Source organism: Zootoca vivipara, chromosome 12 (assembly GCF_965207765.1).
Source record: "Zootoca vivipara chromosome 12, rZooViv2.hap1.1, whole genome shotgun sequence".
NCBI lineage: Eukaryota > Metazoa > Chordata > Lepidosauria > Squamata > Lacertidae > Zootoca > Zootoca vivipara.
In genome coordinates, this window is record NC_142595.1 from 25,721,464 (window position 1) to 25,749,450 (window position 27,987).

Sequence of the window (27,987 nt, forward strand, 5' to 3'; positions counted from 1 at the left end):
ATCTAGCTCTATGATATGGGTCTATGATATTCCAAAAGTGGCTGTTCCAATGTATTCATATAAAGGCATTATGTGACTTGGCCCTGGATAGCTCAGTTGGTAGAGCATGAGACTCTTAAACTCAGGGTGGTGGGTTCGAGCCCCATGTTGGGCGAAAGATTCCTGCTTTTGCGGGGGGTTGTACTAGATGACCCTCGTGGTCCCCCTTGCAACTTGACAGTTCTGTTATTCTGTTATTCTGTTTTCAATCTCTTCAGTTCAAAACCAGGGTGCAACAGTTAACGTGGGCATCTGTACACACAGGCAGGCGTATCCCTTCCAAGAGGCCCAGAGATTCCTGCGAAAGGTGTAAAACCACAGAAACCTTGACAAGGAAGAACAAAATCATCACAAGGAAAGTTGTTAAATGAGCTGGAGGTGGGGGGGGCTGGGAGAAGACGGCTCATTAATTATCTAGCATTTCTCAGCTGTCAGAAAGGATAGTGACAGGAAGAGATACAGTATATGTGTTTGTGCATGTCTCTGCCAAGAGGGACAAGTAGAGCAGTTTCCAACATTTCTTGCCAACCTCTAGGCTGGATGCTTGAAACCCTGCGATCCAGAATCCAGGAAAAGGCCGCCCTGGGTCCATCGCATGCTTGGAATATTGTGGGGAAGGAGAAGAAAGGGAGAAATTTCCCCAGCCAGGCCTTTTGTTTCCCGCAAACGGAGACTCTGCTATTTAGAAACAGGAGCCAGGGGGATTAGCGACAGGGACAGCAGCAATCCTTGTCACCAGGCTCCGGGCGGCTTGTATATCAGGGACAGGTTGTACACAGAGAGATTGGAGAGAAGAGGGTGAGGACAGGAGAACAGGTGGCCTGGAAGCACACGCAAAAATGGACAGGGAAAAGGAGGAGGAGAGAAAACAACCCTTCTTGTAGAAAGGACAGGGGGGAAAACATTTGATAGGCAGGCATGGCCAATGGGCAACATTTATGTATGTTGTTTGCCATGGACATACACAGGATTATTTTTTTGCAGGTGCGGTAGAGAAAACAAATACTCTAGGGCTGTTGTTGTTGTTTAGTCCTTTAGTCGTGTTCGACTCTTCGTGACCCCATGGACCAGAGCACGCCAGGCATTCCTGTCTTCCACTGCTTCCCGCAGTTTGGTCAAACTTATGTTCATAGCTTCGAGAACACTGCCCAACCACCTCATCCTCTGTTGTCTCCTTCTCCTTGTGCCCTCCAATCTTGCCCAACTTCCCAGGGAGTCTTCTCTTCTCATGAGGCTGCCATATTTCAAAAAGTGAAAATCCGAACTTCTCCAAATTAAGTTTTGGGTTTGTTTGTTTTTGCAACATCTCAAATTTTTTTGAAGTTTTTGAGCAATTTTAAAGGAAAATCAAAATCAACACTTCCAAAAATAAAAATAATATCCACACTTCCAACATGGGTTGCCATGATTTTCGGTGGTTTTTGGAAATTCAACCCGGATGCTATTTCTGACGGACAAATCCTGGATATATTGCATCCCTAAAATACTCCAAATAAGCAAACACACATAAATGAAAGGTAGGAGCAGGCAAGCTTCTCTCGAAACAAAAGAGAGGGATACCGCCCGCACCTTTTGCTTTGCATCTCTGGTTCTACAACTGCTAAACATGTACAGTGTACTTGCTTTTCAAAGTGAAAGCTGGGAACCTGGGGCTTATGCTTCATCCAGAGGTGGGGTAACTCCCCCCCCCATTTGTATGCCTATGTTGTGTACATTAAACACAGAGTAGGGTTGCCATACATCCAGATTTTCCCGTACATAGTCAGAGTACGGCAGCTGGAAACAGTGTCCGGGTAGAAACCAGTTCAATATCTGGGAAAATCTCTAAGGTGCTTTATTTTGTTTCAACTATGACAGACCAACATGGCTACCTACTTGTAACACCCTGAGAATGTTTGATATATTATTGCGTTTTTAATATTCTGTTGGGAGCCGCCCAGAGTGGCTTGGGCAACCCAGCCAGATGGGTGGGGTATTAATAATAATAATAATAATAATTAGTCTTGAGCAGCAAAGCCAAAATAAAGGTACTGTATCAAGGCAGTGTGGGAAAGCCCCACATTTTTGGCCATGGAGAACATTTCAGCTCCGGGTTTTGGTTTATGTTTTTCCATCCAAATGTTCACCTCTTGTTTTATAGAAAACTATTGACTGAGAGTCATGAGAAACGATGCTATTTGTTAACCCATGACATTAATACAGAAGAAAAAGGGTAAAGCATGAACGGGAAATGGGGGCGCAAGTTCTTTGTGCCAAAGGGAGTTTCCAACAGGTTCAGTAGTCTACTCTGAATATGCAGACTCCATTCGTTCTTCCATCCAAAGGTAGAGTTGTGCCTGCCTCTTTCTTCAGTGTCTGCCTCTCTTCCACCTTCTCCTCGGCTTAATCCCCGTCTACGCCCTCCTCCATCTCTTCCTGAGCTTCGTTGCTCATTGTGACCAAGACAGGACCAGGTGTTGTAGGTCCTCCATCGCTGGAAGATCCCTCATCCTCTTCGTCCTCCACGGGGTAGAAGTGCCGAGCCGCTGACAGGAATTCATCTCCCACATCAAGGAGAAGCAGCCTGTCCTAGGGAAGGAAGGGTGACAAAAATAAAGGGATCTAAGACACCTAAGAAGTAGAAAATTTAAAAATGATGACCACACCAAGCCAGCAGTAAATATTGGATTCAATTGCATTTTACCTCACAGTAATTGTGAGGTAAAATAATGGAAGAGAGAGTGGCAATCCTTGGGTCACCGGAGAGGTCAGGGATCCCCCAAATCTTTAAGCAAACAAAAATACTGATTTTTGCCAACTGCCTCTACCCCACTTTTAAAAGTCAGGGGATGTGAGGGAAACACATATAAAATAAACCGAACAAATGGTCCCTGTTTGGGGCAGGGGCCAAAACACTTCAAGGAGCCCCTGTTACGAGGGAGATTCCCAGGTTCTTAGTAGCACAGGCCTAGTACTGAATGGGTAGGGTTGGAGTATGTAATTAACTACCAAGACACAAGTATCTGGTAATAAAATGTAATATTAGATTTATTAAGGGAAGTCTGAGTCTAAAAGCATTCAAAAGGAGATAAAGTGATTTATTGTTGTTCCGCTCTGTTTTCTGGCCTAGGAGACATCCACCCTTTGTTGTAGAAAAATAGTTCCCATTAAACTATTTGGCCTTCTTTAAAGAAGAAGAAGAAGAAACAACAACAACAACAACAGGAGCTGGCACACCCTTAATTTAATTACCGTATTTTTCCGTCTATAAGACACCCCCATGTATAAGACGCCCCCTATTTTGGGGGACTCGGATTTTAAAAAATGGGGGGAGATGACCACATACCCAGAGGTCTCAGGGCGGTTCACAAAACAAAATCAAAATATAAAACCACAAAAATATAATCAAAATTAAAACAACCTAATAACCCCCCCCCCCCGAATGAAATCAACCAAAGGCCAATGAAATCAACCAAAGTCCTGTTCCAGACAAAGGAAAATATTCAACTGAGATCTTTCTCCCTCAAAGTGAGAGAACTGACTAACCAAGCAAACGCCACGTATTTTTAGCCATTAACAAGGCTACCTGCAGAAGGGGGAGAATTTCAAAAGGATTGCTTTGTCCTGAAAGCATGACCCTCTATGTCGAACAAAAGACTTGGCATCACACTCCCAACACTAGGAGGGGAAACATCTCCACTTAACTTGGAGGACAAAGGAAAAAATATTTGGGAGAGGGTGGCAAGGTGTTAAAGGATTTGTAAGGCCAATCAGCACATTAGAAGGAGTCGATTCACAGAGGCTTCATGACATTGGAAGCAGTTATTTGAAAACCACAATCAGGCTACCTGGAGGAGCTTGCTTTCCACTCCTACCTTCATGGTAGCTGCTTCCATGCCACGGTGGGTCAGGCCCACAGCTTCTGTCCCTGCGGTGATGTACTGCACAGACAAGCACATGCCCCAACAGAAGTTTCTACCGAATCCTCCCTCTACTCACAATGACAAAGAGGTATCTCTCGGGTGGACCACCACGATGCCGGCCAAAAATGGTTGTCTGCTCAGCCAGGGCAGTGTGGATCCTGCGGGCCTCTTGAGGATTGTGAAGGGATTCATATGAGGTGCTGGATGTGACAGTGAGGAGCCCATCTGCTTCAGCTTTGAATCCTACATTGGGAAGAGATCATTTATGCCAGGCTTCCTCAACCTCAGCCCTCCAGACGTTTTTGGCCTACAACTCCCATGACCCCTAGCTAGCAGGACCAGTGGTCAGGGATGATGGGAATTGTAGTCTCAAAACATCTGGAGGGCTGAGGTTGAGGAAGCCTGATTTATGCCCAAATCCACTCCAAACACTAACTCAATAAATAATAAACAAGAGCAGCCCTGTTGGATAGGAACGGAATCCAGTATCCTGCTCTCACAGTGGCCAAGGATAGGTAAATAATAGTCTTCACCCCTCCAAAGTCAACAGGGAGAAGGCTCTAGTAGTTCTTAGTAGTGGAACACTTGAGAGAAATGAAAACGAGTAAGGATAACAGCTCTCTTAACACTCTCCACTTTGGTCGGTGGTGGAAATCTCCCAAGGACACCATACCCAAGACTTCCAGGATTTGCTTCCATCGGTCCTTCATCTTCCGACGGATCTGCCGGTGAGCGATGATGTCAAAGCTCAAGCGTCGGTAGTCCTTTGTCAGGATAAAGGAGACCATCAAAAGAATGAACCACTAAGCTACGCTTTTCAGCAAAACGCCCACCATCATGCAAACTATGTGTGGAGAAAGGCCTATATATTACAGGGGTCTTTAAAGGGCTGCTTTGTGTGTGCACCTACATGTGCATTAACACACTGCACCCCACTGAGGCCCCTATTGCTGAAGATCATGCCACCCAGGCAGATTGCTCCTACGATGCATCACTTTTCTTGCTCCCATCCATGGATGCAAACAGCAGAAGCTCATCCGTATGTGGCCAGGCACCCCCAAACTGCGGCCCTCCAGATGTTTTGGCCTACAACTGCCATGATCCCTAGCTAGCATGACCAGTGGTCAGGGAAGATGGGAATTGTAGTCCAAAACATCTGGAGGGCCGAAGTTTGGGGATGCCTGGTATGTGGCAGACAGTTAAGGGTTACATCACTGCTCTTTCCGATGCTATTTTTTGTCAGGAAAGGGGTTGGATTCCCCGAAGAAGTTTCTTTTGGCCCAATATAACTCAATGTAAGCCATTAGCCCATCCCACCTGCATAGCCCTATGCTGGTTTGTATTTGTTGGTCACACTAGAGTGCGGCAGAAACTAGAAACTGGCTTATATTATTTTAATGCTTACATCAATGCCTCACTGTGTTTGTGGGCACACATACACAATAATTCTTGTTCATGGACATCATTGTCTGGCACTTACTCCTCCAGATGAACCAACCATAGAATCATAGAGTTGGAAGAGACCACAAGGGCCATCCAGTCCAACCCCCTGCCAAGCAGGAAACGCCATCAAAGCATTCTTGACATATGCCTGTCAAGCCTCTGCTAAAGACCTCCAAAGAAGGAGACTCCACCACACTCCTTGGTAGCAAATTCCACTGCCTAACAGCTCTTACTGTCAGGAAGTTCTTCCTAATGTTTAGGTGGAATCTTCTTTCTTGAAGTTTGAATCCATTGCTCCGTGTCCGCTTCTCTGGAGCAGCAGAAAACAACCTTTCTCCCTCCTCTATATGACATCCTTTTATATATTTGAACATGGCTATCATATCACCCCTTAACCTTCTCTTCTCCAGGCTAAACATACCCAGCTCCCTAAGCCATTCCTCATAAGGCATCGTTTCCAGGCCTTTGACCATTTTGGTTGCCCTCCTCTGGAGACGTTCCAGACTGCACGTGGGCAAATGTCTTGCAATTAAATTCTCCCCCAAACAAAAAATATTCCGTGCACAAGGACAACATACCTCTGATCCCCGGCGCGTTTTTGACCTTTTCTCCAGCAACATGTGGAGTTTATGATCATCATCCCGTTCCACGTGAGTCTTGTCCATTGGTTCATTCCATAAGTTGACGGCCTCCAATTCCCGTCGCTTCTGCAACTTGTTGAAATACTGAAGCGTATCGCTGCAACAGAAAGGTTACAAACAAACAGCATCACAATGGCTGCTCTTCAAACCAAGTAGAAAATGGAGTTCTTGGTAAAGTCCAGAAATAAACAGTAAATTGCAAGAACTCAGGCCAAAAGAAAAATGGATTTCAAATATATCTTCACAAGGTTTTATTTGTGTGATGAAGAGTTCAAATAGGAATCAATCCCAGTATAGTAGGCAAAATAAAAATAAATTCCAGTAAAAATCAGGACAAGGCCCTGTTTTGACAATTCTTCATCAGCTGGAATATTGAAAAATTAGAAATGAATCTTAAAATAATTCTCCTTATAACAAAAAATCATTCAGATCTCTAAACATAAAGTCTTATCATATGTAAAAGACAGAGAATATGCTTAAATGAACATTACAGGTATATCTATGAATAACTAACCTTACATCAAAATTACATTCTGTTTTCTAAATAAAGAGTTGAATTGCTTATAATGTACAAAGATAGCTTGTCCATGTTTTAAATGATAAACCATCTTAAAATAATTATCCTTACATCAGGAATACATGTAATTTTCTAAAGACGAAGTTATATCACTCATAATAAACCTTGTGAAGATATATTTGAAATCCATTTTTCTTTTGGCCTGAGTTCTTGCAATTTACTGTCTATTTCTGCTCTTCAAACCAAGACAGGACTCCTAGGTCTACTCCTCACCAAGTAACTCAGTGGTAGAGCACATGCTCATTCTCCAACATCTGCAGGTAGGGCTGCGATTGCCCCTGGAGAACCTTTGCTGGTCATTGTCAACCATACTGTGCTACATGGACCAATGGTCTGGATCAGTAGAAGGCAGCTTCCTAGGTACAGTGGAACCTCGGTTTATGAACACCTCGGTTTATGAATTTTCAGTTTATGAACGCCGCGGACCCATCTGGAACGGATTAATTCACTTTCCATTACTTTTAATGGGAAAGTTCGCTTCAGTTTATGAACGCTTCAGTTTATGAACAGACTTCCGGAACCAATTACACCCATGTTTCAGTTTATGAACGCTTCAGTTTAAGTACTTTGTGGACCCGTCTGGAACGGATTAATCCACTTTCCATTACTTTCAATGGAAAAGTTTGCTTCAGTTTATGAACGGTTACTCCGCGGACCGTCTGGAACGGATTAATCCACTTTCCATTACTTTCAATGGGAAAGTTCGCTTCAGTTTATGAACGCTTCAGTTTATGAACAGACTTCCGGAACCAATTGTGTTCATAAACCGAGGTACCACTGTACTGTATCTGGTATCTGGGCTTTATCACTTTGGATTGAAAGTGGGAGCTCACATGGGCAAATGCTTCTCACATACCGTAACCTCCTCCATTTCTCTGACGAAAAGAGGGAAGTCCAATACTATTTTTCTAGGAAAAGAAGTGCTGGAACTCACCACGAACACCTCCTTCATTCTCTTAGAATGCAATGGTGCCCACCTGAGAGGTGCTGGCAAGTTCCAGCTGAAAAAAAGCCCTCGGAACATTCTATGCAATGCATCTCTTTAGCCCGGTAGATGCCACATTGGGACTGGAAACCTTGGATTTGAGCCTTGCTCCGTACATTTATTCACAACAACTTTTCAAACTAAAGAGTCACCCTCAATTAAAGTAGACCAATTAATTAAAAGCTGATTAATAGAAGCATTTAATGTTGCAGCCCTAGAATTAAAGTGTGCATATAATTCAAGAGGGCTTTTGTAAAGGCACACCCAAAGATTGTGAATCAAACAAAGCACTGTACATTGAAACAGTAGCTAAACTGTAAAAGCGAGAAAGGCGGAATCCTTTCATGATGAATCCTGTAAGTTACATTATAATCAAAACACCATTGCAGCAGGAGGAGGAGGTTTTTAGCAGACTTGGGGGAATGCTAAGATTTGCAAAAGTAGAACTGAAATATTTAGACACAGAACTCTAATGGAGGAAGGAAATGCCATCTAGTTGTTGGGAGTGGGGATGAAATGGAATATCCTGGGAAAGGGTGGGGTTCGTCTGGCCAACTGGGGCCCTAAACAGCAATGCTCTGTACTTCCCACTTCATGAGAGATGGATTCCGGAACTGCCAGCTTCCGTACAGCATCACTTTGAAAGCCGAACACACTTACCTTAATTTATGCCGTTGTCTGCCATTGCTTATTATAACTTATTATAAATTTGGCGGAAGCTCGGGGCTTGCTAAATGAAAAAGCTAACTTGTAACACATACCCAACGACCAATGGATTCTTCTCCAGGTCTTCTTCTATATGGCAACAGCAGCAGCAAACTTTGGACCAGAAATTCATCTCTCTCCCTCTCTCTCTCTCAAAGTATAATAAATGCTAAGACAGGCTGGAGACCAGCATATTGAAACGCGATAAAATAGAAGATGGAGAGAAAATAGATAGGGTAGATCCAAGTCCAAGTAGTAAAGGAATTCCACTTGGGAAGGCAAAGGAGTTCTATGAATTCTCTTTAAATATCATCTGCACATCATAAGCAGTGATCATGTGAGATTCTCCCCCTTCCGCCATAGCTTAAGGCCTTTAAAACAAACTGCAGAGTGTGAAATAGTGTATTGTATGTTGCCTCTGTGTTTATATGGAATGAAAAGTAGGTTTGTTTTTCAAATCTTCAAGAAAGACCACAGGATTAGATGAGTTGCGAGGCACTGTGGAACCACATGAAGCCAAAGGATTAGAGGCACAGAAAGGCAGAACAGAACCCAGGCCTTGCTGTGGTTATCCACTGGGAGAAATTCTGCAGTCTATTCTTTTTGCAACCAGCCCTTCCTCCAAGCAGCTCAGGGTAGCATAAATGGAGCCATCTCAGTTTATCCTCACAGCTACTTTGCAAGTGTCGTTACAGTGGGCAAGACAGTGGCTTGCACCCAAAGAGCTTCTTAATCGCCAAGTAGGTTGTTTGAGCCTAGCAGGGCTGGTCCTGTCATTAGGCAGAGTAAGGTGACTGCTTCTGGCGGCATATGCTAAGAACCAGTGGTGCCCCATAGCTCTTCTTCCTTTGTTGTGCATCTTGCCCTCCCCCTTAGGGTCTGTGCTTTGCCCTGTTATTAGTACTGAAGTAGGATTCAGTGGCCAGCCCAGTTGGCTACTAGAGGTGGAAAGAGCATGTTGTATGGGCTATTTTGCCCGAAGCAACATGTCTTGGTCCAGCCTTGGAGTTAGACTTGGGCCACATTCCACCTTAAAATACTATAACAGTTTAAAAACAGTCATGGCTTCCCAATTGCCAGAGTGGATTAACCCACAATCGATCCACAGTGACAGGGACCTCTGGGAACTGTAGCTCTGGGAGAGGAATAGGGGTCCACTAACAGCTCTGTGTTTCATGAAGTCTCTGGAGGAAGTGATGGCTGTTTAGAGTAGCCTTACTCTGCCCAGGGTTAATAGAATAACCACATACCCATTTGCAATTCTTAGCCTTTTCCATTTAATTTTATGTCCCCACTTCTGCTATAAAACTCGTTGCGTGACCTTGGGTCGTGCATGGATTTGTTTCCACTGGAAGGCCAACATCCCATCTTGTGCTAAAAAGGAGTATTCTGCTCATGTGGACAGTAGATCTCCAAAGCTGCAACCCTGCAGAAGTTCACCACTTGGCTGGCACACTAGCTGTGCAAGTAGACCGCACCCGTGAGCAGTTTCTAAATGTAAGTTGCTAACTGGTGTTATCAAGATCAGAGTCTAATATAATTCTAATATAATTTTCCATCTGTAAAATGCCGAACAGTAAATCTTCCCAGGATTGCTCCTAGGGCAAAAGCAACAGAACACTTTGAAATTCCCAGGCAAATGATCTGGGGAGGAATCCCAATGAACACACGGAGATTTGCCCCTGGGAAAGCAGGGTTGTGATCATGCTGCCAAAACGCCAGTAAACTGTGTAATTGTTTTATTCCGCTTTCCAGATAATTACTGTCTCCCAAAGCAGCTCACATAAGTTAAAAGAGAGAAGGAGGAGGAGGAGAAGGAGGAGGAGGAGGAGGAGGAGCTAGTCTGGAACACAGGGGTCAGCAATTAAGGTAAGAAAGTCATATCCTCACTGTGGTATTTTTGAGTTGGTAGATTAGCTCCGTTCTTCATGGATGGAGATTTGAAAGTGAATGGATATCCCATGCTAGGCAGAAAGACACACTGAGCCAGAGGAAAGTTGTCACTAGATTTTATTAGATCAAGTAACGAAGAATCAATGCAAAAGGCATATGTGTTATTCAAGTGGCTTTTTAAATGAGGTGTGCAGGTCCACTCCCCACGCACACATCAAAGAAAACAGTTTCTGTGCATTAGATTCACGAAGTCTGTAAGCCTCCCTTTTCACAGTCCATTTGAAATGCTTACGAACAACCCAAGGCGCTTTAATAAGATTAATAGCCGATTCTTAGAAACGGGAACTCCTGCAAATCTCCGATGCCAGCAAAAAATGCAGAAATATTGTAAAGTGAGTCACTTCAGACCATTTCCCTGGATGGTGAGCCTCTTTTTCATCCCTGGAAGCCTATTGTGGTGTCTGGAAACTCCCCCCCCCCACAACTGCAATAGGAAAAAGCCTCTTATAAGCCTCCCTATTCCGACAAAGATATCAGATGGAGGGGACAGGACTTCCTACAAGTTCCACCCACTGCACAAAACACACAAACAGAGGCAAGGTAAAGGGGAGAAACCAGTATACAAAAGTGAGGGGGGGCTCCACTGCTGAAAATACGCCTGCAAGAACAGGTCTGGCACACATGCTAGTTGCCCTGTTGTTGGGTAAGCCAGGCGTGCAGTTTACTCCTCCCAAGAAATCCAGTGCAGAATATATATATTTATTTGCTCTCATTTCAACCTTTTGATTTCAAGTCCTGCCTTGGGGTCTTAAAATGCACCGAGTGAGCAAGCACCCATGTGTGACTCTTGCTACAAGACTAATTCTGATTCTAGAGCCTTTAAAAGTGCAGGAATCGCTCGAGAAGTCATCTCCCACCCATACGAGCCAGACTGCAGTGGGATTGGGAGAGAACAAAAAAATATCTGCTTTAAGGCTGCAATCTCTGTGCAATCCCCCATACTACTTCTGCTGAAAGCTGCCTCAATGCAGTGGAGAATCACAGGAGTCAGTGTGGTTTAACCCAAATGGCTTGGACAACAGCTGACATTTGAGGCCGAGAACTTTGGACACTTCTGGTACGTTGCACGTTAGCTCTGTGCCAGGATTATTGCACTTATTATGTTGAAGCAAAGGCATTTCACTTCTGCCCCACCCTCCTGTGTCCCAAAGCTGATCCTTTGAAGGGATTGGAAATGCCGATTCCACTCAAGGCAAATTCAGTCAATGGCAGACCAAAAGGCCTATAGATGTTATGTCTACCACATCTCCAGCTTTCTACACCCAAGCAAGGCGGGGTGTGGGGAGAGAGACACAGAACTCAAGGCTCTGAAGATTGATTCATGAGCTACGCAGTTTTTCACCTGGAGAATACTGGTTATCAACAGCGAATGCAGGAGAGCAGAGGAAGGCAACTTAAGGACTTTGGGGAGTGAAGGAAGGAGGTTAACAATAAACAACTGCTCTGGTGATAGGTCTATACTAGTCTCACTTCTATGGCAAACCCAGCTCAGGCTTCATGAAACAACAGGCTGCTTTCAAGGCTTAGCTCCGATAGGCACCAGGCAGGAAGTTTCCAAGGATGCTCCTCCTCCACTACACACACACACAGGAGTGGCAGATAAGGGCTCTGGCCTCTCTATATATTGAACAAGTCAATAGAACTGATTATAGGTCTTGGCCTCCATTACTAACATTTGAAGCCTACTCCAGAATGAGGAGGCCACAATCAAACCCAGGAACCACCAACCAACCACTGGGTCAGTTTAGTCTACGGAAGCTTATTTCATAGCCTTTGCTACTCATGGGCAGAAGGAGAAAACTGGAAAATAAAGCAACACAGAACTGGGAACAGCAATGCTTTCAAGCCAAGGTGTCAGTTTTGGTGCACCACTGAAGACCATGTACTTGACAGGGGACAGGAGATTTCGTTCTCTCTGGGCATTATCTCTTCAAGCATACAATAGGCAAATTTCATCCAAACATTCGGGCAATAAAACCTCCTGACGCCGTCACAGCTATGCCAATCGGTGGACGACCAGTAGCAGTGCCTGGGGCACTTTCTGGCTTAATCTGCTGCACTTCAGCCGTGTGCAGGTTATCTGATGGTGCTCTTCTGTTCCGCCATGGAAGGCAATTGGATAAGTTTATGGACACACAAATCATGATTACACCCAGGGAGAAAGGAATGGGGCTATACAGGTAAGCACTTAGCAGATTCTGGAAGCATGATCATGAAGGAATTTGGCACATCGGAATCCATACATGGCTCAAGTTCTAGTAGCAATGTTAACTTTGATCATCAGTGAAAGGCTCAAAGAAACCACCTTGGTGCTTCTCACCAATTCGCTTGGACACGGACCACCTGCTTTGTCTCGACCTCCCTCTAGCCATTTGGTCATCACCTTCAGCCCTTTACCTGGCTGACAACCTGAAGACACAGGGAAAGGCTCTTCAGCCTGATCCAGAACGTCAGCTGTGAGATATTGTCTTTGTTCTCTGGCAGGAAGAGAGAGGAGAAGAAGAAGGAAGATACTCCAGTTCTTTGGACCTTGTTGGGTTTGAGCACGCTTAAAAGGCAACATCAGAGCAAGGAGTTCCAAGAACCTAAGACCTCGCCATGACCTCCATAACACGTTTGCGCAGGTGGAAAAGAAATTCCGTCATGGTGGCGCTCAAGCTTTGGTTGATGAGGTAGCGGGGAAGCCGGCCCTGCAAGAAGAGACGAAGGATGAAGTCAGAGAAGCATCTTCAACACTGATACAGGTTCTGAAGCTGCAGGGGTCTGCCTGGCCCAAACTGGCAGCATTTCTCAGGTCTTTGCCAGCCTCGCTACCCAAAATCCCCTTTGCTTGGAGATGCCACTAAATGAACCCGAGGCACCCAGTGCTAAGCATGTGCTCAACCACTGCTCTCTTTAAGCTGGGGCAGTAGAAATGAACATAGGAATATAGGAAGCTGCCTTATGTTGAATCAATCCATTGGTCCACCTACTTTAAGGGTGGTTCACATGGACTGGGCAGTAGCTCTCCTGGTTTTCATAAGAGGGTGCTTTCCCTATATCTACCTGGAGGTGCCAGTGGCTCAACTTGGGGGTTTTCCACATGCAAAGCATGCAGTCTACAATGGTGCTATGGCTCCTCCCCTTAAACCATAAGATTAAGAGAATGCCACAGAGAAAGGAAACGCAGAACCGAGCAATTTCTGATCCCAGCTGGCAAGCATGATAATCCTTAACAGTGTCGGTGGGCTGTCAGTCACACCGCAACATTTTGTTACAGGTAACACTGTTGTGTTAGGTATATAAACACCACAGGATAGTATTACTACTACTATTACTACTACTACCACCACCACCACTACTACTATATTTATTAAATTTTTATACTTCCCCTATACCCATAGATCTCAGGGTGATTCCACGTAGGGTCTCCTTAAAATCTCCCTCTTTCCTGCATATTCCTCTGTTCAGCGCCTCTCTTTCATCTCATCAGGTCCAAGTTATATCCCCAAACAGGGCACTCATTGGCTAGCAAAGCTATGCAATCGGTCCGATTCTGCATTCTGGAGGGAGAGCAGCCCTCACCGCTCACTTGGACCATTCTCCAAGACACAACTCAGCAGTACAACCACATGCCACATTCATCAGAGGGGAGCAGGACTAGATTTTAATGGCATTACAGCATCTGGGCCAAATTGACATTTGATTTACGTGAAAAACGTCTAACCAGGACCCAGAAGTTTCCAAGGTTTGAGGCCCTGGAGGTGACAGCGGGAAATAAATGGTCACAATCTGGCTCATTCAACTGAAAACACTCAAGGACAAGACATGCCTTACCTTGAGGTCTGTATTGAGTATCCAGAACAAGGTACAGAGGTTCGGATTAGTGGGACATTTCAGAGCAACAAAACCACCTGGACCATTTTCCGCTCTGGAAAAAGTCAACAACAAGGGGGGTGGGGAGAGAGTTGTCACAGCAGAAGCAATTTAATAGCTGGCTATTACCTAGAACAGAGTTGTGGAGCCACATGCCCAGGAGCTGAATGTGGCCCTCTGTGTCTCTTCACCTGGCCCTCCCGACTCCCTAGGCCATGCCCCCTCTCCCCTGGCTTGGCCCAGAAGTGTTCTTTCCTGATTGGAATGTGTCCTTGAACTGCAATCATGCCTCTTGCTTGTCTGGCTGGAGAACGGAAGAGTTTTACAGAAACCTGGCTTTTTCATGGGTGGAATATCTGCAAGAGGCATACCCATTGCCCCATCTACTTTTGCCTGTGGCCCCACCCCATCCCCCATCATGCAGCCCAGAAGGTTGCCCATGAAAGAATTGGGCTTGATATATGAAATCCTGCGCCCAAAGCAGTGTACTCTGAAATTATGGAAATATCAAGCACATACCAATTTCTCCCCCTCTCTGATGAGCAATTGAAATCCCCCCCCTCCTGATACTGTTTTAGAGCCACACATTTTTCCAGTCCCCTACAAAGAAACCCAGCACAAAGAAGGTCCTGGCAGGTCTCCTCTTCCATAAATGTGACACCATGAGACAGAAAACCCCTCCCTGAGCACCTTTCCCAAGATGCGGATACATGCAGCAGGGGTTTTATGGCATGGGCCATAGAGGAATGAGTTCCAGGCCATTAATAACTTCAGAAGCCATGAGCATCTGTGCATGTGCTGGGTTTCTATGGGAGTGCCTCTGTTCCCATTGAAAAGAGCAAGCTCCTGTCTTGCTGGAGGAGTGGGTTTGCTGTCACCGAAAGCAAGTTTTACAAAAGAAATCCTAAGTCATCCGTGCATCCCCCATCCAAGGGAAACTAAACCCGGCTGTGTAGTGCCTTGGAACGTCTGGCCTAACAAAGTGGAAACCAGAGACCGTTTAGAGGGAATGGTGTTTGGGAAGAGAAGAGAAGGGTGGAACAGATGTCATGCCTCTTCTGTTTCAGTGTGGGGACACCTGAAGTAGAAAACTCCTATTTTCAACCACTTCCCACACACTTCAAATGCGAGAAATCCAATCAGCTTGATCAAGACAAAGAAACAAGACGCGCTGTATTTCATCATGGGCATGCGATGTGGGGAATGTACACTGCCCTTCTCACAGATTTCCCCCAACAGCTAAGCAGACGCTGAGCTAAAGGCCAATGACTTTTTAACGCTATTAGTCAGAAAAATGAAGTTGGTGAGCAAAGACACCCTGGCTGGTCACCTGAGGCAGAGGCTCTGAGAAAAACAAAGGGGGCCTTGATGCTCGGGCAAGAGCTCTGCTCATCACAAGACAGCAGCTGGGAGCCAAAGTTGGACTAGACACCTGGGAAGCACTGAAAAGTTGAAAAGCTGGTTTGAGTGGACACCTCAACACCCGCAACTTCCTCAAGGATTACTGTCTGTCAGTCACATGCAAAACACCTTTCTTGTTTTTCCATCCTCGTGAAACCTTCCCCTACTGTGCTATTTAGCACTGAAGAGCTCAGGTTTAGTTCTGGAGAAGGAGAAACTTTCTAAAACTTCCCCATACAGTACAGGGAGGGGGATATTTTAGCCCTGTGGTGCAGATTCCTCTGAACCTAATGTCCACCTCTCCAGGATACTAAACAATCAGAGGTCCAGCCAGGCTAATTCCCTCCCCCCCCCCCAAGCTGAGCATTCTGTTGGTTCTGGAAGACATTCAGCATAAGTCCTTGGTTAACCAGGTTGTTAATTCCCCCCTTTTAAATTTTTATTTCTAAATATCCGAGGAGTCCCCCTAAATTATGCATAAAACTACCATATAGTTTCATGCCGTCTCATACCTGAAGGAGCGTCTCCACCCCCATCGTTCTGCCCGGACACTTGAGGTCCAGTACCGAGGGCCTTCTGGCGGTTCCCTTGTTGCGAGAAGCCAAGTTGGAGGGAACCAGGCAGAGGGCCTTCTTGGTAGTGGCGCCCGCCCTGTGAAATGCCCTCCCGTCAGATGACAAAGAGAAAACAGCTACCAGATTTTTAGAAGACATCTGAAGGCAGCCCTGTTTAGGGAGGCTTTTAATGTTTAATCGATTATTTTATTTTATTTTATTTTATTTTTCTGTTGGAAGCCGCCCAGAGTGGCTGGGGAAACCCAGCCAGATGGGCAGGTTATAAATAATAATAATAATAATAATAATAATAATAATAATAATAATTATTTCACATTACCCTCAAAAAAACACACTATGACTTATTTTCAAGGGGTGTCTTATTTTTTTCCTCCTCCTCCTGCCGCGGCTGGCATTGCTGCTGCGCCTATCACTATGTCTTATTTTCGGGGTATGGCTTATATTCCTTGAATGCTTAGAAATCCTGCTATGGCTTATTTTATGGGTATGTCTTAAAATATGAGAAACAGGGTACATACTAGGCTACCCAGTTTTAGAAGCATCCCAGGTCTTATTTTCATTTTGGGAAGTGCTGGTGTAATTTACATTATGTCTTGTCCAGGTGCATTGTCCATGAAAATTTTTATTTTTCAGAAATTAAAAGTTAAAGACTTATTTACGATTTAAGCCAGTGCATCAGAGGAAACCTACAGGTAATAAAATAGATCAAAGCACCATCCATAGGACTCTTCATACCTGACGTATTTGGAAGTAGGGGGACGTGCGCTGTGAACTGTCGCCATCCCTGATGAAATGTACCGGTCTCTCCTTCTCTCAATCCGACGCACATTTATGAAGTCCCTGGGAACACAAAACAAGAGGTCATCACCCTCCTTTAAAAAGAAAGGGCTGTCAAGGGTCGAGGCCAAACCAGGACTCACCTGGGTGACACAACGCCAGCAGCAGCACCAGCTGCCACATCATAGGATACAGTTGTGTTGTCATCAATCCGTTCCAAGATCTGTCAAGAAAGGAAAAAAAACGAGATGCTTCTCTCTACCTCTGCTGACATAAATCTATACAGTGGTACCTCGACAACCGAATTTTTTGACTTACGAATGGGGCTAATGGCCTCGCGCTTAGGAAACCGCAGCGGTTTTAGATAGGGATTTTTCGACTTACGATTTTTTAGATAGGGTTGCTTCGACTTACGAATTTTTTTGTTTCCAATGCATTCCTATGGGAAATCGCGTTTCCGTTGCCGAGTTTTTCGACTTGCGAATTTTTCGACCTACGTAAGTGCCTTCGGAACGGATTAAATTTGTAAGTCGAGGCACCACTGTATAAGAAAACACAGTCTCTCTCTCTCCAGGAATACTGCCTATGGGAAAGACAAAGAGACCTTATGGGAAATGTTTAGCACCTTCATAAAAACAATTCCCAGTTACAAGGGTGGGAAACTGTGATAGCATTTGGTTCAGTTGAGTGTAGGGCTTTGACATCAACTAAGACAGAAGGACCCACGTGTGCAAGAAAACAATATCTAAAAAGCTGCACCACGAACAACCTTGCAGAATACCAAGAGAGCCTCAAACAAGGTTGGGCCATTAATTTGATTCTGAATTGATTCTAGAATGTATTTTAATTAACTGACTCTGCGATTTTATGTACACTTTGGTATTTTTACCTGTTAGCCGCTCTGAGCCCGGCTTTGGCTGGGGAGGGCAGGATACAAATAAAATAATAATAATAATAATAATTATATCATTTTGTCACACATCAGTTCCGTTTCAACTACAAAATTGTTTGCCCTGTGTGCCCTTTCCCCTGCAGGCACTTCAGGAAGAAACCCCACAACACAGTGCAGAAGTAGCAACCCATCCCTCAGTCATGCAAATGGTGTCAAACTCCCAAGGGGCAAAAGCTTCCCCGTTCATGCTACAAAAGGTGAAACAAGGCGCTCAGTGGCAGCTTCATCACAAGCAGCTTCTGAGGAGCTCAAGGAAGTATGCAGAAACTGTAGGACAGGACATAACATGAAAGGTTGCCATGTCCAACAGAGATCAAGGAAGGACCTCAATATACAAACCACTGTAGCCCAAAACCTCCTCCCTAAGTGGGCAACACAGACAACAATTCACAGCAGTGAGAGATGCACATACGACAAGCTTTCGTTTGTTCCTGGTGTTGCCCCTCATCAGAGACTAGAATAGATTGAGAGTGGCTAAAGCCAGGAGTTAAAATTTAGGGATAAGTAATTAGCAGCTGAGTTTGCCAAGACCTACCTGGCATGCTAACAAGGTTTTATTCCACAGGACCATCTTCTCCGGCTGAAGAATCATCTCCTGGTAAACTATCTCGGCAGGACATTGTAGAATTGCCTGCAAGGGAGGGAGGCTTGTTAATTGCCCAGCTCTCTTTTACTAGCTCTGTCCTGTCCCTTGGGGGGGGGTTGCCTACAAAGTCCCCCAAGGGATGCAAAGGGAACATAGCTTGGAAGAGGCGACAAGCAACCCCCCCCACCAAAAGCCTCTGAAGAGTCCTAAAGAGCCTTGAATATGGGGGAAAGGGACAGCAAGAATGGATAGAGGGAATTAATGAAAATGGATGAAAATGCCTTATTTTTGCCTTGCGGTTTTCCTTGCAGGGGAATGCCCTAGGATGCATGAAAGGTCATTTAAATGAAGACTCCTTTGATGTGTGAACTATGGGGGAGTGTGTGGATGTATGGTTGTGACTTTGGCCTCATCCATTGCTGGCAAGCAGACTATAGTAAATAATGCCAAAGGGACTTCAGACCTTGGGCTGAAAAAGGTTCCCGGCCCTGATTTGTTGAAAAAGAAAGACCGCTGCCACCCAAGTTCTCCAAGGGGGAAGTTTTCCAAGAGGGATGAAATTAACCCAAGCCAATGGAAACTAAAGGATGATCTCTGGGAAGGTTAGTTACCCCGTGGCAATGGTCTTATTTCCACTGGGCAGCACACCTTCCGTGCTCCCAGAATATGAAAACACAAGTTCAGTTCATGCTTGGCACAGCAAGCGGACACAAAAGTTTGTTTTGCTGCTAGAAGCAAATTAACACCTCTCTCCCCCCCCCCCAATATCCCCAAAGAGGAACGCAGACAGAATGGACGGCTGCCTCATCCATTCTGCTTCCTCTCCCCTAATCCTACAAACAACACTCCTTCCAGATTTTAATTCCTGTGCGACAGCCTCCACCCCCCCCCATCTCCTTTTAACTGAAGGTGCAGGAGGAAGACTATGACTTCTGCAAATCATCGGAATCAGAGGAAAAGTCAAGGCAACTTACCTTCAGGATGAATACCTTGCCGTAGAATGGCATTTCCAGAGAGTGAACCGTGTCGCCAAACTCCTGCATGGGAGGGGGGCAAGAGGGCACATTAGTTCCATAGTATGTATGTATGTATGTATGTATGTATGTATGTATGTATGTATGTATACCCCACCCATCTGGCTGGGTTTCCCCCACCACTCTGGGCGGCTTCCAACAAATACCAAAATACATTAAAATATCACAGATTAAAAACTTCCCTAAACAGAGCTGCCTTTAGGTGTTTTCTAAATGTCAGATAGTTGTTTATCTCCTTGACCTCCGATGGGAGGGCGTTCCACAGGGCGGGCGCCACTACCGAAAAGGCCCGTAGAAGGGCAAAGCAGCTTTTCTGAAGCACTGTGAGAGCTTCCAGCGTTTAATTAGGCCTCTTGCCCCATCGGCAGGTCACAGGGCAGGTTAACAGCATGCTCATATTCTACCCTCTCCTCTAAGCAACAGGTTTCAGTGCTGCTATCAGAAGATGCACAAGTTCAAGGTAGAAACCACAGTGGGAATAGCAAAAGCAGGAATAGCAAAAAAAACAAAACCCCACCAGGAATAGCAAAAACATGCATCTTTTTTATATATATAAAAAAATCTCAAGGGGGGAGGAGGGGTGTCAAGTCACACAACTGCAGCATTACGTTTTTCTGAAAATTAAAAGCAAGCAGCCTAATTTTCTATGCAGTTTAGTTGCAGAATAGGCTTTTAAGCAGTGTGCAAAATAAATGCAGTGCCGCTATTTCACCATGTGGGGGAGGGCATGTAAAAGAGCAGCTACTAAAAGAGCAGAACAAGGCTCTCTCATCTCATAGCAAGGCTCCCCAAGTTTCTTAAAAGAAAACATGCTAAGGTTACACTCAGAGGGACCACAACAGCCCTATCCATTACGTGACTGAAGGAAGGTTGTAACAGCTTAAAATAGACGATTACTTCTTTTCGAAATCCGATCAGAAGACTGACAGCGCTTCCGCCCTCCCCACTGCAAGGGCGATAAGTCATCTTTCAGGAACCATAAACTTACACTGCATCTCTCAAATGTCCAGTTCTCCTCTTGGGCTAAGATCTGGTCGACCACCTCCATTGCTGCTTTGCCTTGTTGGATATATTCTCTTTCCTACGACAAAACTAACAGTTAATTCATTTCCTATGACAGACAGTCCACAGTTTAGGGATAAACCACCAGTTCCACATCCTCCGAGTTGCATCCAATGCTAGTCCCAGGTCCTGTCTGCACTATACAGTTAAATCAGCACCATGCCACATTAAACACTCTTGGCTTTCCCCAAAGAATCATGGGAACTGTAGTTTGTTAAAGGTACTGTTGTTACTGTTGTTAAAGCCATTGCTCCCCTTGGAGCTATAATCCCCAGAAGAGAGGAATAACCACCCTGAAAACCGTAGCTCTTTTGAGGGGAATAGGGGTCTCCTAACCACCCTTAGCTCGCTTAATAAACTATGGTTCCTGGGATTCTTTGGAGGATAGGCAATGACTACTTTCAGTGATATGATACTGCTTTAAATGCATAGTGCAGATGAGACTGTACTCAGAGTAGACCCATTGAAATGAGTGAAACCAAGCCTCTCCACCAGCCAAACACCCCCTCCCTAGCTTGCTTTAAGTGTTGCCTTCCTGCTTCTTCCCATCCCCACCTGGCAGCAGAGGAAGAGCTGCTGCAATTCAACTAGGCAAGTATGTAAGCGTGGCTTATAATATGTATGTACTGGCTGTCATTCATCTGCTTGCATGGAGTGAGCAGCAACTACGTCCAGGCAGGATAAGGTCCTCCCAGGAAGCAGGCAAGTACCCAAACCACATCAACACTGACCCATAAGTTTGAAAAAAACAAATAATGGTCTGGCAAAAGTATAATTGTAAATGGACCACCAATGTTTTACCCGATTATAATACTGCATTTCTGCATTGTCAGAACCTTGTGGTGAAGGGCAGGTAAGAAATCATAAAAGTAAACAAATGGCAATGTATGGTGATGTACAGAGCAATTTTTTTGGGATGCTCAAAGTGAAAATTCAGAGTTAGCTGCTTCAGATTAATGCTGCCCCCTGGTGGCCAACAGGAGATGAGAGCAATGTACACTTCATGAAACACGACTTCTCTCTTACATACTGTATATTCCTGCGCATAAGACTACTTTTTAACCCAGGAACATCTTCTCAAAAGTTGGGGGTAATCTTATACGCCGGGTCGTATTTCTTATATGGCGAGTATATCCCAAACCCTATATTTTAACTGGAAAAGTTGGGGGTCGTCTTATACTCCCAGTTGTCTTATATGCCGGAATATACGGTATATAAAAAATTAAGACCTGACTTCCACAAAACAAAGATTGGGATTATGAGAATTCTGAAGCATTTCACACTCTCCTCACAGAGTTTGAAGGTAGTTAATTAATTTGATAAACTTATAGGGTTGCCAGACTCAATAGAGGACGGGACCTCTGTGCCTTTAATTGCCCTGCTCTCTTTTGAGTCTGGAAACCTTAAAGAGAAACCAGCAGACCCTTTGTTTAATTTCCAAGCAAAGGGTCTGCTGGTTTCTCTTTAAGGTTTCCAGACTCAAAAGAGAGCAGGGCAATTAAAGGCACAGAAGTCCTGTTCACTATTGAGTCTGGCAACCCTATAAACTAACTATAAAAATTAGTTATAATCAAGACTACAAGGCTGTGTGTTGGTTAAAGAACAAGAGAAACAACCCAAAGACAAGGAGGAGGAGGCTCATTGTGTGTGCACGTGCATCCATGTTACCTAAAATAACACAATGGACGCGCTACTGTTGTGTCTGCAAAAATGTGTTTTTGAAAAAACAACTCCCGCACCCACCGCACACCCCTTCCTACGCCACTGCAGGAACACTCCCCCCTCAAGTGATTCCAGAAACCAGAAGCCTTGCTGCCTCCAACTCTGCAGGCAGAGCACAGCCTTTATGGCAGGCACCCCCAAACTGCGGCCCTCCAGATGTTTTGGCCTACAACTCCCATGATCCCTAGATAACAGGACCAGTGGTCAGGGAAGATGGGAATTGTAGTCCAAAACATCTGGAGGGCCGAAGTTTGGGGATGGCTGCTTTATGGCTAGTAGCCTTCGACAGCCCTCTCCTCCACAAATCTGCCTAATCCAGAGGCGTAGCCAGGTGAGGCGGGGGGCACTGGGCAGGCAGTGGGTGGACTGCCTGCAAGCTCCGTGTTGCTTTTTCGAGCAGTGCGGGGCTTGCATCTGCCCACCACTTCAGCCGCCCTACAGCTGAGGGGGAGGCTGCAGAGAGGCTCCACACAGCACGCCCTGCCTTGGATTGCCCCACCCCATGGGCAGTTTGCCCCGCCCCCATGGGCAGCTCGCTCCACCCCTGGCTGCAGGACGCACCGGGCATCCGAGTGGCTAGCTACGCCACTGGGCTTACCTGGTCAGTTAATGTCCTCTTTCCCAAAAGTTCATCATCCGAGTCTTCTGATCCTAGAGAATGAGGGGGGAAAGGAAACATTTAAAAGTTAAATGATGGGAGATCTGGAAGTGTTAAGCATAGGATACAAAGCAGCATTGCACAATTTCAAGGCTGTTTGTTCACGCAAGTTCATCTTTAGGAATGACAGGGATTTAACTGTCCGTTGACTGCTGAGCAAGGGTCATCCAATGGCCAGAGTATGCCAGAGTAGGAATTACCCACCTCCAGGCAGCCAGCTCTCTTGGGTTTCTGCCTGAGTCACTGGTCTTAAGTGTGCTGCCTGACCGGAAGGAAGCCCAGAGCAGTAATCCACAGAGATGCAACAGGTAGCCTCCTCAGAGGATGAACAATAGTGTTGCATCTCTGCATTGAGACCGAGCGACAGAGCCCTGTGTCACCTAATGCAGATGCAACAGAATTACTTCTTCCCAATTCAACTTCCGCAGAAGACAAGTAAGGCCAGAACACTGGATTATGCAAAGATGCAGTGGGCTGCTTCCTGAGTGGAGAGGAATATACAGTCCATAGGACCTTTTGGTCCATGTATTTCTTGCAACACATTACTATCTCCCAGGAAATAGGCTGAGAGTTCCTGAAATAACCATCCCCCTCTCTTGTGAATGAAAGCATGGATACTGCAGAAAAGGGGCGTAAGGGATGTACATGTTAGGACTGGCCCCTTCTTGTAACATAAAAGTTAAGAGAGCTTGGCCGTGCTCAAACAAGCTTTAGATTACTGCAGTTCAGAAGAGGAGTGGCAATCTCGTGTGTTTGCAACTTTCATATTACACTCTGTACACATTAACTGATTAGTAAAGAGAGGAGTTGTTGTTGTTGTTGTTGCTGTTGTTGTTGTTCTTATTATTATTACCAGTGCTCAGTTAGAGACACACTTTCAGAAATACAGCATACCCAAGTTTTTGGAAGAAATGTCATTACCTGCAACGGATTCCGGAGGGGAGTAGAACTGTCCGTCTGAAAGCGCCCCTGAATAAAGGCAGGGTCCTCGGGCCACAGCAGCTTGAGCTGCCAGGTACCCTAGAAAGAGGAGGGGGGGATCAGCTCATTTATATTGCATTGCATTCATATCCCTGGCTCAACCTGTATGACCCCCCAGATGAGGGAGGAAAGGCTGTTTGATAAAGGGCAAAACTGTGCTCGAGAAGAGCTAGCAATCCTCTCAGTAATTCTGCCTGCCTTAATAAACTGAGAACAATAACTTCATTGAGGGCAAACTGGGAAGCTAGTTTGATGAGCAGCTCAGTATGAAGACCAGCGAAGCACAAGCCCTGGCAAAAGAGGCGAAAGCTGGGCTCCTAAGCTTGAACGGAGTGGAGAACACCAGGACTGGGCTGGCCTCCTTATTTGGTGGCTTGAGCTGAAGATTTGCCCGAGCAAGTGTGGGAAGGGGGAGGAGCTAAGCTCAGTGAGAGGAGCATGCATGTCGAAGCATTTCACTTCCAGCAACTTCAATTTGCAGATTCTCAACCAAGTACTGAGCTTGCAGAAGGATGTTGGCCTGGCATTTTAAATACGTGGGCCTTTGGTTGTCAAGGGAGACCATGAGAGTCATATGGAACAGAATGGATCACCCTCGTCATCCTTTCCAACCTCATTGCGCCTGCACAAGTTTCTAGCCCTCATGGTTACGGAAGAATACTAGGAAATATCTTCACCTTGTTGACTCAGTATATGCTTTAACACAGGAAGAAAGCCATAAGGAAACCTAATCAATGTGCGCAGATGCACTGTGTATTCTGAACTGGGACATTTTGTTGCACAACAACAAGGCAGTGCATTGTCACTTAACACGCTCAGACACCTTTGCACAGATAGGCAGATTTATCACCACCCTTTAGGAACTGGCCAAGCTGCTTCCCCCCTCAACCTTTCAGCTGGAGACAAGACATGTTATCTACATGGAGAATGATGGCCTCTTTGCCTATCATATCTCCAAAGCAATTAAGCATCTAATGCAATAGAGAGCTTTTCTCCTCCAAGCAATCCTGAGCGTTTTCCTAATCCAATACTGGCAAAGTGCTTGCTTAGTTTTGTCATCTTTAAACCCTTTTTCTCAACGTGCAAAAACAAAAACAAAACAAAACCCCAAAGATACAGAATGGAAGGGTAATCTTTTGCATTATTTTGCTTTTCAATGCTTTCCTCGCATAGGACTAATCCAACATATTAAAAGGCCTTGAGGCATCAGAATGCAGATCCAGCGATACCTACTGTAAATACAGCAACCTGCTTCCATGAACCCTTAAGGTCATTTGCTTTCTGAGTGCTGCCACCCTCGCCCCCCTCACAACACATGGGACACGACACTAGCAGGGCTGTCAAAACCAATTTTACTGGGGTAGGAGATTTATTCCATTCACCCATCCTCACTCAACACAAACTCACATTGCTCTTCCTCAGCCTCTTGGGGCAAGACTTTAAAATCCAGAAACCATGTTTCCAGCCAGGCAAGGACAAAGGAAACGATGGGCAGGAGATAGCCAAAAGCCCCTTTGTTCAGCAGCTGTTGGGGGGAAAAAAGGAGACAACATGATTCATATGAAATGATCTCCAGTATTTGTCATGGAACAACTACACCGAAGGCACTTGTAACCATGCATTTGTACCCACAAACCAACAAGCAGCCCTGAAGTTTAAAATGTTCCCATTTTTTTAAAAAAAAACCTGAAATTTTGCATCGTCTGCTTTTAAAGGCTTGCAATTTGCTCCGAGGTTTGGAAAGGGACCATAAAGATTTAGAGTAGAACCCATGTTTGCTATCAGCAACTCACATCCGAAAGGGTAACTTTCACAATCAGGAAGACACTGGAAACCAATGTAGTGATCTGGAGGGTGGGGAGAGAAGAGAGAAGCCCATGAACAAACAAGCAAACCAACCACAGCTGCAATTCAATGTTATGTACGTCTCTGAGAGGAGGATAAAAAGTAGACTTCTTACCGCAATGACCCACCAGTGGCGGAGCCTGAAGACAGCATATCCCAGGAGCAACACCGAAAACCGGAAGAAAGCCAAGAGCTGATAAGAAGGAACACAAGAGGGAAATCATGAGAAGGCCACTCTGAAGGTCTCAAAAACGCAGAGAAGTTAAAATCTCTTTTTATGAATCAACCTCAACTGGCACCAAGAATAGGCAAACTTTCAGGCTTTCACAGGACTCTTATCCAGGTAGGGCCTAACAGGCGAGTCACACTTCTTTGAAGTCTCTCAGCCTCTCTCACCTCACAGTGTGTTTTTTATAAGGGAGGAAGGGAAAGGAGAATGTTAGCCGCTTTGAGACTCCTTAAAAGGTAAAGGGTAAAGGGACCCCTGACCATTAGGTCCAGTCGTGACCGACTCTGGGGTTGCGGTGCTCATCTCGCTTTATTGGCCGAGGGAGCCGGCGTACAGCTTCCGGGTCATGTGGCCAGCATGACAAAGCCACTTCTGGCGAGCCAGAGCAGCACACGGAAACGCCGTTTACCTTCTCACTGTAGCGGTACCTATTTATCTACTTGCACTTTGACGTGCTTTTGAACTGCTAGGTTGGCAGGAGCTGGGACTGAGCAACGGGAGCGCACCCAAACCACCGACCTTCTGATCAGCAAGCCCTAGATTCTGTGGTTTAACCCACAGCGCCACCTAGTGATAAAGCGGGATATCAAATCCAAACTCTTCTTCTATCAGACAAGGAGTTCTGTGAAATGCACAGACTATTGAAGCTGCCTGTGTACTGACCTCATGGCTCCTTTGGTATAGTCAATCCCCTGCAATCAGCCATGCCCACCCCCAGGTCCCCCCTTGGCTATTACTGCAAGTGGCAATTTTGTCAGGATACTTACAAATATGTCAAAAAAGGACGTTTTAAAGTTGTACTCGATGATTTCATACTTCAGATTCTCCTGGATGCTTTTGGTGGCCTGCAGATTGGCAAGATTAAAGTCAAAATAAATTAAGACACACCACAATGCCAGCCTGGGACTTTTTAATGCAGTGCTCCGACCTGTGACCATTTAAAGCCTGCTTTCTGTGAGGATCAGCTGAGCATTCAAGCTCCCACAGAGTTCGGTCCTGCAGCTGAACCAACCATGTCTCTACTGCCCCACACCAAACACACATGATATCACATGTAGGGCAGGTGGGCATGGTTTGGAGATAACATCCACACAGGCCAAACTGGGATCCAAGCTAGAGGTTCCTCGCCCCTGACTTTTAATATGCTGGTGCCAGCAGCCACTGCTTCCAGGGGAATCATAGCATTGCTTTTCCTGACGCTTAGTTGAGCCATCTGAAAACGTGTGAGGTCAGGAATTTTTCCTGCAAGGTCAGATTGGCTCCCGCTTCTGTAGCGTGTAGGTCACTTGCTTGAGTCACCGGCCTTCGTGCCACAAGCTTGCAGCGTGCACTGGTCCAGATTTGCGTGGGTTTCTTTGTGGGCGAGGACAACATTTGGATTTATCCTTCCTTTCAGCCCAACGATTAGAACAGTTCTAAGCAATGACTCACTGCTTATCTCAGGCTTGTTTATCATTTAAATCTGGGATTAACAATTTGCTAACTCAGTTCAGCCTCTGATTTGGTTTACTCCTTCTGAGGCCAAAATGAGCTCACAAAGAACCCCTGGATAATAGGAGGGGGAAGAAGAAGAGTTCGCTCTTTTTCTACCTAAAGATGAGCAGTAAAACAAGGACTTGCAAGTGTTAGAAACTCAGATATATAAGCTAATATCGCCAAATGGCACCTTAAACCTGGGTTACAGTCACCACAATGGAATGTCTAGGCACATTTTCTTTTTAGTGAAACTTATTGTTATTTGCAAAATAAAGATTCCTTCAGTAGCACCTTAAAGACCAACTAAGTTTATATTTTGGTATGAGCTTTCGTGTGCATGCACACTTCTTCAGATACACTATTGTTACACTATTGTTCAGATACACTTCTTCAGATACACTATTATTGTTATTTTTTCATTTTATTTCTATCCTGCTTTATATTTAAAAGAAAAATTCTCAAAGCAGTTTATAACACATCAAAACATCAAATAAAACAAAGAAAATATTTCAGATTCTTCTGTAAGTGACATTTTGCTTTCCCCAAATTTATCTACCTACTTGAACTTATAGAGCTGGCCCATAGCATA

General features: G+C 45.1%; 2 protein-coding genes across 5 annotated transcripts in view; both read right to left on the minus strand.

Moving 5' to 3' along the window:
* Nucleotides 1-2,285: 2,285 nt before the first annotated feature.
* On the minus strand, nucleotides 2,286-8,561 carry LOC118094471 (melanoregulin). Its single transcript, XM_035134946.3, has 5 exons — nucleotides 8,349-8,561; nucleotides 5,963-6,122; nucleotides 4,615-4,705; nucleotides 4,018-4,184; nucleotides 2,286-2,607 (listed from the first exon to the last, which is right to left on the minus strand). The coding sequence occupies exons 1-5, from the start codon at nucleotides 8,423-8,425 to the stop codon at nucleotides 2,422-2,424; spliced, it is 681 nt and encodes a 226-aa protein (XP_034990837.3). The 5' UTR covers nucleotides 8,426-8,561; the 3' UTR covers nucleotides 2,286-2,421.
* Nucleotides 8,562-10,285: 1,724 nt separating this feature from the next.
* Nucleotides 10,286-27,987, minus strand: part of STARD3 (StAR related lipid transfer domain containing 3) — a 29,195-nt gene continuing 11,493 nt past the window's right edge. For all 4 annotated transcript variants that reach the window (XM_035134947.3, XM_035134948.3, XM_035134949.3 and 1 more), the window contains exons 3-15: nucleotides 26,690-26,767; nucleotides 25,809-25,886; nucleotides 25,642-25,695; nucleotides 25,256-25,373; nucleotides 23,789-23,887; nucleotides 22,808-22,860; nucleotides 20,414-20,506; nucleotides 19,366-19,428; nucleotides 18,341-18,436; nucleotides 16,997-17,076; nucleotides 16,812-16,916; nucleotides 14,062-14,155; nucleotides 10,286-12,935 (exon numbers count right to left, since the gene is read on the minus strand). In XM_035134947.3, coding sequence (XP_034990838.2) covers nucleotides 12,831-12,935; nucleotides 14,062-14,155; nucleotides 16,812-16,916; nucleotides 16,997-17,076; nucleotides 18,341-18,436; nucleotides 19,366-19,428; nucleotides 20,414-20,506; nucleotides 22,808-22,860; nucleotides 23,789-23,887; nucleotides 25,256-25,373; nucleotides 25,642-25,695; nucleotides 25,809-25,886; nucleotides 26,690-26,767 — 1,116 coding nt within the window. In that variant the 3' untranslated portion in view covers nucleotides 10,286-12,830. The remainder of the gene's footprint in view (nucleotides 12,936-14,061; nucleotides 14,156-16,811; nucleotides 16,917-16,996; nucleotides 17,077-18,340; nucleotides 18,437-19,365; nucleotides 19,429-20,413; nucleotides 20,507-22,807; nucleotides 22,861-23,788; nucleotides 23,888-25,255; nucleotides 25,374-25,641; nucleotides 25,696-25,808; nucleotides 25,887-26,689; nucleotides 26,768-27,987) is intronic.

Excerpts from the sequence above, each read along its gene's own strand:
- LOC118094471 (XM_035134946.3), bottom strand. The coding sequence starts at position 8,425 with ATGAATTTCTGGTCCAAAGTTTGCTGCTGCTGTTGCCATATAGAAGAA. Across the intron at positions 4,706-5,962 it reads AAACGCGCCGGGGATCAGAG|GACTACCGACGCTTGAGCTT; the intron begins GTATGTTGTCCT and ends ATCCTGACAAAG. Across the intron at positions 4,185-4,614 it reads GCAAATCCTGGAAGTCTTGG|GATTCAAAGCTGAAGCAGAT; the intron begins GTATGGTGTCCT and ends TTCCCAATGTAG.